Here is a 12,448-nt window from a genome sequence, read left to right as displayed (position 1 = left end):
TACTATATAACGTGAAAGAAAAAAAAAGTGAAAAAAATCATTAACCATGATTTAATAAAGGATAAAAAAAACATTGAGATGTAAACTAAAAAAAGATCTTAAAGCCAGCGCTTTTATTTGAAAAATTAAAATTTGTATTACAGCATAAAGAACATAATCGGGTAATTTGATTTCTTTTTTGTGTTTAATTTAATATTTCTTTTACAGTAGTTAAGCATCTACTATTGATTTGCTTTGCAGAAGATATTTAGAGCAAAAAAGCAAGCATTTTCAAGAGAATTCACTCACATGCTTCACTTGGATATCCTTTGTCATCAACAGCACTCTCAGGAATTGTTGACTTCTTTACAAACATCGGTGTCAGCATTATTTCCTCTTCCATTTGTGTAATCTTCTTATTTAATTCTATAATCTTATTCATGTCTTCCTGTATGTTCAAGTACATATGTGGTGTATTGTATTTCTCTGGATCATCGTGGAACACAACCATGCCGTCCTTTTGATTAATTGCTGCAAAAATCTCTCCTGATTTGATCTAAAATTCAAATTATTTTTAACGGATTTGTTGATTTTAAATTTTAAAACATTACAAATTATTTCAAAACATTTGAAAGGTTTTCAATTCCTTACCATATTCAAAATGTATTTTTCAGCTTCAGCAGGACTTGATAATGATGCACGACTTGCGACATCTGAAAGCGACAAAGTAAGGAAAGTCTTTGTCAATCGTTGGATTTTCTTCTTATAAAGTGTTGACAGAACTTGTTTGACTAATCCCAAATTGTTATCACGTACGAATGTATCTTGATATTTAGTTATAACAGCACGAACAGCTTCTGGCGATCCACTATTAATGTAAACATTCGATAATTCATGATAATGCTGAGACAATGGCTTAATAAAGCGACCAATCACTTGTGGTGAATATTTTGGAATTGTTATTTGCTTTCCACGCAAAATCAATGAGATGAGGACATACTTTTTGTAAGCTTCTAACATGATGTGAGACATGGCAGTTGCAGGAGTTGAAATTGCTACTTCAAAGAAATACAATGCACGATCGTAGTTTTTAACTGCTGCATATATCATTCCACCATAATAATAATACAAAAGGAAGTATTTTGTTGTAGAATCTTGATGATCTTCGGCTGATGCGATAGTTGTTACATCAACATCCAAGAAGTAAAGTGCTGGTTTGAAAACTTTGGAACATAAGCATAATTGACATAAATCAGCATGAATTGGAGTCAATTGTGACTCAATCAGTTGAATCTTCTCAATAGCTACTGTTAAAACTGGGATTCCTTGTGTCGTATTTAATTTCCTCTTGACAAGCAGATTTGTGTAAGCATGAAATAGATCAAAATCTACGAGAAATTGGACATAAGTAATCAATTAATGCATTATTAATTTTACTTACATGTTTGTGGAGCATTACGAACTTGCTCGCCATTACATATTGTCACAAATCGCTTAACTAAGGATAAAACAGGCTCTGGATCTTCATTCTGTAAGATTGTAAACAAATCATCAATATGTCTATAAATTCCGGAAAATTGTTCCTTACTTGAATTTCAGTAATCTTTGCTGCAACAATATACATCACTCCTAATGAATGATGCTGTAAGTCTAACGTTTCCAACACATTATCTAACAAATTTTGGTTCCTCTGAAGTAACTCGATTGAATCATTAAGATAATCCACCAATTCGCGAAAATTTCCTATTTGATGAAAGGAAAAATTACGATTTATGCAATTTTAAGGATTTAATTCAACTTACCGGCTGATGTCATAGTACGGACATTGTTAACATAATGTTCTAGTGCCGATGCCATTATTTATCATATATAAATACCTAATTCCGCTGTACTTTCTTACTAATTTTTCTTTTTTGTGAAATATTGTTATTGTAGAGAATGGATTTGCTAAAAATTTCTCCAAAAATATACATTCAAAAACATAGTAACCGGTAATTTTGTAGAGATTTACAATAATTAACGGTCGTGAAAAATTCAAATGTTTACGTAGCTATTGTGAGTAAACTTTGACGTACGTTATTTTCAATACTTTGTGATGAGTGTAATAAAATTAAATGAAATTTAACTTATAATTACCAGTTTTAACCATATATAATGTCAATTAAAGTGATAAGCGATTGTTTGTGATGTTAAATACCATCGAGGATTTAAAAATCTTGTGATTAAATGAAAAAATAGACTGATATTTAATGCTATTCACTAAGAAAGAATTTTTGAGAATTTCGTGAGAAAAATAACGCAATTAATAGCAAATACTAGTGTTTCGATTTAGTGATATATGCTGGCATTAATAAAATGAAAGCAATTGAAGCAAAAATTGTTGTCCTTGGCTCGCAAGGTATAGTATAACATAAAAATCCAGTGAATACATCGAGCATAAAGAAATTTGAGGATTTTGCTTTGTTTTGATCAGCTGTATTTGTTGAGACTTTGAAATTTCAAGAGCAAGAATTACGTCATGGGTGGAATCTTTAATGAAATGCAGATCTTCGACTTATATAACAAACTAGTGATAGTCACTTTGTTTACTTTTTGCGTATTTTATGTGAAGGTCGACGTACAATCGTAAAAACTCAGCTTATAATCTAATTGATACCGTTTTTACTTTGTTTTCTTCTTTTTATCGACTTCTCTCTTTTTTGTTTTCATCATTTCCTCCAGTTTTTGGGGAAAGTTTTCTTCATAATTACCTACTTGCGAAAATATTTACCTTCAATGTTACAAACTCGTTCATGCTTAAAAATCTAACAAAAAACTCTCGCTATCAAATTTATTTAATATAAAAACATATTTAAATCTTTCATGCATCTCGATATGTTTTGATACTGTTTCTCTTGTTAATATTTAATTGTGACTTTCACTTTGAAGACTTAAAGTTTCTATTTCTTGTGTACTTTTATAATTTTAAAGAAAAAGTTTTCAGAATCTTGTTGACTCAGCTCAAGTTTAAATAGAAACAAGTAGAATTATCATTTGTGATATGAATTTATGAGTAATGCATTTTATATCTTTGTGCTGATTCCGTTTTTCATGCAAAAGATTAAATTCAAATTTTCAACAATTTTTTTTTCAAATTTAAATGTGAAAATTGTGTCTTGGGAAGTTTAAAAATTGTGTCTTGAGGAATTCAAAAATTGTGTCTTGGGAAGTTCAAAATTGTGTAATATTCAAATGCTCAAAAAACATTTAGTTTTGTTATAATTCCTGAGAGGCCAGAAATCTCTAAAACTAGACACTCCATAGGTATTTTTGTCCACTCGAGCTTATTTTTCTTCGCTGATCGTACAGATAAACTGTAATCCATGACCTTCCTTTTTAATCGTCACCTACAAAATCTGATTAAATGACCTCATTTCAAGCAACCTCTACAGGTGTCTGTATTCGGTAGTAACATGTCCAGTTCATCAAAACCTGTTCACCTTGATTCGTCTTATCAAAAAAGCTACTCATTAAAGCTTAAACAGCTGTTCGTCATTCATAAATCTACAAAATACTCAGTTTTCTTCAGTCACGTTAAGCTAAGGTCAGTGCTTCATCACACTTCACTCAAAGAGGAGTAAAGAATCTTAATGCTCCCATTAGGCAATATTCGATAGACTCTAATAAAAAAGAAAAAAGACAAAGTGAACAAAGGCAGGAATGAGAGCTTTATGACATCTCATAAAAAAGAATATTTCACCATCATCAACAAAAAAATAAAACAAGCAATAAACTAATTTAAATTTTCTCTTGTGCTGCTTAGATAGGAAAAACTTTCATGTTTGGCTTTTACAGTTCTATTTATTCTATGCTCAAATATTTGGGGCATTTTGGTATAAAGTAGGAAGTATACCATTTTATTAATTAAAAAATCCTGTCGACTGAATAGACGGAGAATGACAATGCAATTAATGTAATGAAGCAAAAGTTTTTTTTTCCTATCTTGCGTAAAGCTTCAATGTTTAGACATTTATCACAAGGAATAGACAAGTCCCCGTTTCAATATTTATGTTTTATGTTGAAGACTAAAAACCACACGAGAATTGCCTCTTAATAAGCCCAATGCGTGCATCAATCTTTATAACGTTAATAAATAGTGACAAATCGTGACTGAATATAGTTTTGGAATGTCTTGATGTATGGGGATTATTTTTTCATTCAATGAAACAAATATTGACACGCATGCTTGTTTGTGGAAGGTGATCTGATTTCTACGACTGATTTGTTATGGATTAAAGTTTAATTGTTTTAATTGATGACAAGTTCAACAAAATGCTATTAATTTTGGACTTTGACAAGCTATTATATTAAAGTTATTGCTTGCTGTATATAGAGCTTGTATGCAAATAATCAAACGAATTTTGAATCTCAGCACAGCAAGGATATGTTCAATTTTAAGAATTCCTCCAACCTCGTCCACGGCACATAACTAATGTGTCGTCGGTTAAACAAGCTTAACACATGATATGCGAACAAAAAATGCTGTTCTGGACAGCAATAAACATTGAACAAAAGCTTGCACAACTAGGTTGAACTACATACTTTTAAAAATTAATGTGAACATTCCACAGCTTCTATAAATAATTGAGAATTAAGTACATTGACCAGTGTGTGCTCTTTGACTCAACATAATTAAATGAACATACCAAAAAACATGCCAAGAAGTGTGTGCCAACATTCAGTTCAACATTTCAACTGTTTTATAGTCGGTAGCATAAATTTTCACGATGGTATGGTGGAAATTTAATATGCTTTAAGGAATTGGACTTTCGGAATTAATTGGTAGAACTGAAAAAAGTTTCGAGCATTATTCTTGAGCTGTTTCTCGGTTCACGATGTAGTTAAGGCGTTCAGAGGCGCAGTCACAATATTTGTTAAGGGTTTTTGTAAGAATCGCAACAAATTTGGTGGGTTTTGGGATGTTCTGTGCACAAAAACCCTTCTTACTTACTTCGCTGGCCGTACAGATCAAGTGTGATCCATGGCGTCTCTCAGTTGGCGAATGAAGCTGGCTTAATCGCTGACTACCGCTTTTCAATTACCAATACCAAGTGTGATACTATCTTTATCGACAGTTTCTTCCCAAAACCTAATGTTCTCTAAAAATCACCTTCCCCCTGAATACACACCTGTTGTGATTTACTGAATGATGTTAGGATGCATGAAATTTTCTAGCTGATTAGATCGAATTTCCAATAATCTAATATGAAATATCCAGCAATTTATATGATTACTTGTGGGAATTTTCAAAGCTTTTGCACTTCAACTTTTCGCTTGCACGTGCATTGAACATGATATTTTATGCGAATGAACGTAATTGAGTAGCGGAAAAGGGTAAAAAAAAAACTGAGACAGCAGTTCTCTTTGACATAAATCCGTTCACCGTTCAATGCAATTGTCTTTCCAAATAAAATTATACCGAATGATTTCAAACATTTGACGCTCAGCAATCGTTATAGGGGTTACGTACCAAAAAGTTTCTGACAATTCTTTATCATAAAAATGAAGCCATTTGGGGGTGAAATGAAAAATGCTATTTTTGCATTAATAGCTAAAAATGGGGTAGTTTAATGTAATTTTCTCGTGATTCAAAATTTATGGTAATTAAGCAAAAAAATGATAATTGAGCTAAGAATAATAAATGATGCTGCCTCCTGCCTACTGATGATATAATTAAAATTATTCATATTTTTAATGATAAAAGTTTAACGACATAAAAAAAAGCTTTGATGGTAAAATTATTTAGTGTATATTGGATATCCCCTAAAAAGAATGAATTATTTTTGGCATGTGTGTGCGCCTACATGTGGGTAGATGAAAAAGAGCAAGAAATGTCGCAATGTTTGATTGATAAGGTGAAAACAAATACCTCGTCATATCTTCACTGAAGGAGATTAAAGTGATTGTATCGATGACTTCGTAAGCCAAACATATTGACACTGATTTTTGATGCATTTTCCAAGTTGTGAAGTGCTTTTGTAGCCACATTGTCTGCTATTCTATTTGATATCAGATCCACTTCATATTGAAGGTTTTAGATACTCGATGATTGACATATAGATAGCTTTCATATTTAGGAATCACACAATTGGTCTTTGGAGTTTGTGTTTTCATTTTCTAGTTATGACTGTTAAGAGAGGCTGACGAAAATTTGGTACAACTGCGAATGCTTTGGCTATACCATTGTCATATTTAATCCAGAGCTCGAAGTCGACTCAGTCAAGTCTAATTTTCAAATCTTCAAAGCTCCCATTTCACCGTTCTAGTTACGAAGCTAAGCTTGTGTTTTTTGTGAGTTTTAAAGTTTGAACACATAATACGTCTCTATTACTAGGTGTGTCCTAAAGGTTATACTTGTATCTGTATGATGTTCCTAGCATAATGCGGCGTACACGAATTGTAACTAGGTACATTGCAGGGAAATAAGCAGACCTTGCAATAAGCAGAACTTGCAAGTGGTTTGGATCTCACTGTAAACTGTAGATCTCAGGTTGGGCTCTTCTCTTCTCGCATTATATATATACATTTTTTTAATTTAACATCACCAAGCTTGAAAATAGGTAGGTGAAAACATATTCTTCAATCAAAAAATGCTCATTTGTACCCCCTCAATGCTGACTTTCTTACTAGCTCTTTTATTTCCTTCCAAAAAGTGCGAAAACTGTACATATATCAAAAATTGTATGATTGCTTCAAGTGAGCGCGATAAAAATGAATCGTGAGATGAATTTTTATTTATTTTGTGCCACAACCCATGTCATCTTTTATTGTCTCCTTCTTCCACTATAACTCAACTGTAAAATCTTGTTTAAAATTTATTCAGCGTTGACGAGAATGAAAAAAAGAGATTTTTATTGCTTGATCGATAAGGAACTTTTTTTTTTCATTTCGATATATAGTCATAATGTATATATTTTTATATCCCAAGAGATATTTTTCATCTGCCTCTGTTTTATTACCATTCATTTGTTCATTCTTTGGATTCATTTTCTTTTGACACTTTGGGAATTTATTGATATTGTTACTTCCGATGAATATGTTTACTTTTTGGAACGATTTTCTCGATATTATGAATACATTTCGATGCCAAGTACTAGAGAGAAAATTTTAATGTCTTCATCTTATTCACTTTATTTTCATATTGTTTGTTGAACAATAGCAAGTACGAAAGTTTCAAAATATTGTGCATTTTTTTCTATGACATTGATCGATAAATACTTTGAAAAAGTATTTCCAGCACCGACAGTCTTGATGCACCTTAATTAAATTTCCAAGAACGAAAGATACTTAAATGTTTTTATGATGGAAGTTTGTAGGTTGAATCTGTAAACAACGATGATAAATTTTGCAGACGGAACACTTTAATTAATGAGAAATTTTGAGTGAGATTTTTAAAGTAAGGTTTGTGTTCATTTGAGCTCTGATGGTCTATAGAGTCGAACCGAGTCGACTCAAGACGACTTTTCCATTTTAGTGAACTTCGAGCTCTGGTGTTCATGCATGACATGTAATGAACCTTCTAATTCTTTGTGTCACGGACAAGGTTGTGAATCCTTCTGATCATCCTCTTTGAAGATTCTAAGATTTAAATTAACCGAATTAAGCTTTACTTACTAACTTACTTCCTTGGCTGGGACGCACGAAGGCCCATTGCCGCGATTAGAGAACTTCTGTAGGCAGCTCTATCTTTCGGTAACTTCTGCCAAGTCGGGGATGCCAATCAAATTTCAAATTAGAATTTTCATTAAAAAATGGTTTTAATAATCAAAATTTACCCACTCTAGTCTGTTGGCCTAAGAATCGTGGTTTTATAGACATTATTTGTGAATATTATTTGAAGCAACTTGCAATGGTGTTATTTTCCTAGAATATAAATCAAAAACTCGTGGTATCTTACGGCTCATATTTAAAATCAGCGTGTGTTGACTTTTAAGAAGCGTTTACTATTCAATTATGTAGAAAAAGAAAGAAATCACTGAGTAGAAGTAATGAATATCCTTAGGATTGTTGAATATATCATTAAATTATAATAAATTACATTAAAAGACGTAAAAAATTAGCTTGATTTTAGTTTTTGTTTAATAATTCAAAAATCAAAAGGAAAACGGTAAAAATTTGATTGATTGGTCAACATCCTGAAGCTTTAAATCTAAATTTGACTGCTACAAAAAGATAACGACTCCATTGTTTTTTTAGTTTTATGTATTTTTTGAAAATATTTCCCTCAAAAATTAATGTAAATAATACTGAGTATTTGTAAGCACACGTACTGTTCGTGTAACTTGACAGAAGAGCCTGCTGGCAACTTGTGTGAGTTCGAATATTCAACAATTTCTATTTACTCTATAAATATTTGTATTCGCTCTAAAAAGTATCAGGAATATCAATGAAAAGTAAATTCAGTTGGTATAGATTCAAAATCATCTAAGGCTTGCCTTTTAAACGATCAAAGTACGATGCTTTTGTTTGCGTGAGAGAATTCATCTAAATTTGCAATGACTGTTGATTACTATAATATTTAAACATTTGTTCTGTAATTTCAAATTGGGTCCAAATGTTAGGAGTTTGGCAAAAATTCAACGGATGTGCTTGCATATATTATAGACACTTGGGAGTTGTATATGGGAAACATTTGCCCAAAAAGTGCAAAATGCACGATAAATCCAATTCTGCATTTTCGTTGTACCTTGCATTTTGGAAATGCTCTGGTGCATTACTACCTCATCCGATTTTCTTCAAACTTATAATCATCATCAGCACATCAGTTGAATTTTTGCCAAACTTTCAACTTGTGGCATTCATTAAATTATTCCAATGTTCAAAACAATACATCCATGATCAACAGAAAGCACAACCTTCCAACATACGAACTGTATCAAATTATATTACTTAACATAAAAAAGATTGTGAAAGTCAAAAAAAAATTTATTCAAATTGCAAATATGCCCGATTATTTCAGATGTAGTCTCATGTTACTTCATTTTACTATGCTATGTAGTGAATTTAATTTAATTTGAATGTGAGATTGAAGGCAATAAACAATAAATATACAATGTACATAATATAATTTATTTAAATGCATCCCATCTTATTCTCTGTAGGGGTTGGAAAGACAAGTCTTGTTGCAAAATATATATCAGACATATACAGTAAGGAAATTGGACCGACAATTGGAGCATCATTTTTTACATGTAAAATTAATTTGAATAATGTAAAAGTGAAGATGCAGCTGTGGGATACGGCGGGTCAGGAACGGTATGTAGAATAAAGGATTAGGGAGAAAGATGTTGAATTTGGCAACTTGTACATGCATGTAGATTGGGGATAATTTGACAAAATTTCAAATTGTATGGTCCTTTTGGTGATCTCTGAATATGAGTGGTACACCTATTTCCAAAAAGGATCTGGTTTCAGAAATTAGACCAATGTGCACTCCGTGACTTTTTGGCATCTTTTGGACAAAATCAGTCCGTCAATACAAGCCAAGTAAAGCATGAAGCCAAATTCAAAATTGTTCACCCTACAAAAAAAAGTAGGAAATGATATCCTTAACTTTATATCTTTTTTATTCCTCCCATGAAATGTAAATGTAGATTTAAGGCAATGGCACCAATGTATTATAGAAATGCTAATGCTGCCCTTCTAGTCTTTGACGTTACAAATTACACAACTTTTGCCGAAGTAAAATCTTGGATATTAGAACTACGGAAAAATGTTCAGGAACCGATGTTTTTATTATTAGTTGGTAACAAAATTGATCTCGAAGAAGAAAGAAAAGTGAGTCGTGAGGAAGCGCTTGTTTATGCCCAATCAATAGGAGCACAATTTCTCGAAACATCAGTAGTTCAGAATCAGGTAATGTTCGTGTCTTTAATTTTGATTTTTAAGTATTGGCCGTGAATTTTTGACAGTCATTAACAAAAGACGTCTAGAATTGAACGGCTTCAGAATTAATGATGACTTTCACAAAAAATTCCATGTCTCATTGAATTTACTCGAAGAATGCTTGAGTAATTTAAGGGGTTGTCATTTCCTCAACCTGTTGTATATGCTCAACAAAAAAAAAAAATTCTATGGAATTTTCCATCAAGAAATTTTTTTCGCTTTAATTCAATCAGAACTGTAATCACGACACGTGCCTTCCTTTAAAGTCTTATCTTGATTCCAAGACTCACGAAATGTGAAGAATGTGATCGATAAGAATGGCTGTTGAAGTAAACGTCTAATCCCTTATAATCCGATTATATCATAATTAGGGTATCGAGCAAGTATTCATGTCTATTGGACTGGGTCTAATAAATTTATCATCTGAATCAAACTGTTCATCAATGAAACGATATGAATCCAAAGACTCCCTCCTCTCAACACATTCTTCAATGTCAAATTTGAGTGGCATACAATATTATGATGGTGTTCATATGGCAATTGATATATCACAATCTGTGGAAGCGAACGACGTAGGACGGATAGAGGTTGGACCATGGGAGCGTGATGCGGTAGCACATGGATATCCTCAGAAAAGTGGATGGTGTTGTTAATTCTTCATTCATTAATCTTACGCTTCATATGCTCTCATCATTCGAACTGAGACCATTGAAAAATTGTTTTATATATGGAAACACTAAGAAGAATGAACACAAAAGAAAAATGACGAAGCTTATCTACAGTATAGACTAAAAGGACGATGAATTTATTATAATTTTTTTTCACCATTTTTACCATTTATGTATTTTTCTAATATGCAGAGCAGAATTACTTTGACCTTTTTTTCGGTTCCTATTATGATTATTATTATGATTTTTTTGTGAAAAAGAGTATTATAATTCATTTAATTCATTGTAGATCATTTTTAATATTTATACTTTCCTAAGACAATTTACCAAATTAGTATTTTATTTGACTAAAATCAATAATTTTTTTTCTTTGTGTTTTGATTTATTTGATTACCATTTTCTTTTCATGCTTTAGACAACAGAATGCTGTTCTTATTGTGACTAAAGAATATAGAATTTATGGCTGTAGATTTGCTAATTTGACAACCATTTAATAAGTAATTATTTGCTCAATAATTAATGAGTGTGTCAATTTAATTTTATCATCTAATTTTGTGCTAATCACAAACGAGTGAGAAAGATAAACACAGAATACATATTTTAGCACATGTACCTCCTGATAATGAATAAATAGACATAATAATTTAATTTTTGGTAGTGTTCATCAACGCTCTTAATATTAATGCTGATAATTTGAAATGTCGTTGACATTCGAGATTATTATTTATTGCTCTAAATTGGGTACTTGTATCAAAATTGTGATTAGTTTTTGAGAGAATCCACGGACATGAAAATAATAACATGTAATTTTTGTATTGTTATTAACGCTTCTTTTTCAATGGAACTAAAAAGTCTAGAAAATTGTTATGAAAAACGACATATTTCAACATGCAATCTTACCATAGAAATAATAATGAATGAAAATGCTTATGAAAATTATCAAAAAAATTTTATGCATTGTACTCGTAATATGTATATCAAATAAAGTACATTTTTTTGTAAAGGTGCATCAACCTCGACCATAATGACTTGAATAAAAATTTTAATAATGAGCTGGTTTAGAAATTTCGAAATAAAACTTAAATAAATTTTAAAATATCATGAAACTTTTGATAAATTCATTACATCTGCTTACTTTAACATAAAACGTTATACGTCCTTGTCGCTCCAATCGAGTGATTTTCGTCCGTAATCCGATTTGCATTATTTTAGGACATAAATTATTAATGTTAATAACACATAAATAGTAAATATTGAGCAAAAGTTATCTCATCTCGCCTAATGTAACTTCTCTTATTTTCTACGTTCAAGTTCAAGGCAACTGTTAGTTTCTGATTCTAACCTATAGGCATAATGTGTAGCATGCTGATTGTTTTGCACGTGGAACATTCTTAGAATTGTTTATTTCATGTATTTGCCTACGTCTTAGTATCTAACCGGCATCATATGAAAATAAAAAAACAATGAGCAAACAGCTTAAGTTTCTTCTTTATGCCTGAAATATGATATTCTGACATAAGCTTTCATCGAGTGATTTGCATTTGCTTTGGTTTGAGTAAAATATCAAAGTTTAGTTTAAGGGCTGTTCACTACGTTCGGGAAGGGGAGTGAACATGCTTTCTCGTTATTGGGATTTTGATTTCCATTGAAATCGTGAAAACTTCGATCACGATCCCGATCCCAAAAATTGATTATAACCGAGATTTCGAGGAAGCATAGGAAAGCATCGGTAAACCTAATTAAATCAGTGGTAATTCCGAGAATTCCATTATTAAAATTTGAAAAAATTTCGTTATTCTGTAGGGTTTGCTAAGATGCACAGGCCTAAAAAGTAACTAAAGTACTTAATTGAGGAAATTTAATTTATTTCTTGTTGT

At 31.5% G+C, this 12,448-nt stretch overlaps 2 protein-coding genes across 2 annotated transcripts; one reads left to right on the top strand and one right to left on the bottom strand.

The window, feature by feature from the left end:
- Positions 1-81: 81 nt before the first annotated feature.
- Positions 82-1,930, bottom strand: CSN3 (COP9 signalosome subunit 3). The gene is made up of 5 exons (XM_070643734.1): positions 1,782-1,930; positions 1,568-1,722; positions 1,421-1,508; positions 631-1,367; positions 82-535 (listed from the first exon to the last, which is right to left on the bottom strand). Exons 1-5 carry the CDS (start codon positions 1,834-1,836, stop codon positions 281-283), a joined length of 1,290 nt encoding a protein of 429 aa, XP_070499835.1. The 5' UTR covers positions 1,837-1,930; the 3' UTR covers positions 82-280.
- A 136-nt stretch (positions 1,931-2,066) lies between these two features.
- On the top strand, positions 2,067-11,596 carry RabX1 (RAS oncogene family member RabX1). Its single transcript, XM_070643773.1, has 4 exons — positions 2,067-2,377; positions 9,120-9,273; positions 9,612-9,873; positions 10,275-11,596. Exons 1-4 carry the CDS (start codon positions 2,335-2,337, stop codon positions 10,554-10,556), a joined length of 741 nt encoding a protein of 246 aa, XP_070499874.1. The 5' UTR covers positions 2,067-2,334; the 3' UTR covers positions 10,557-11,596.
- The last annotated feature ends 852 nt before the right edge of the window (positions 11,597-12,448 follow it).

Source organism: Chironomus tepperi, unplaced genomic scaffold, assembly GCF_022539635.2.
Source record: "Chironomus tepperi strain 1889 unplaced genomic scaffold, CSIRO-AGI_Ctep_v1 contig_16, whole genome shotgun sequence".
Classification (NCBI taxonomy): Eukaryota; Metazoa; Arthropoda; class Insecta; order Diptera; family Chironomidae; genus Chironomus; species Chironomus tepperi.
This window is presented reverse-complemented; position numbering and strand designations above follow the sequence as displayed.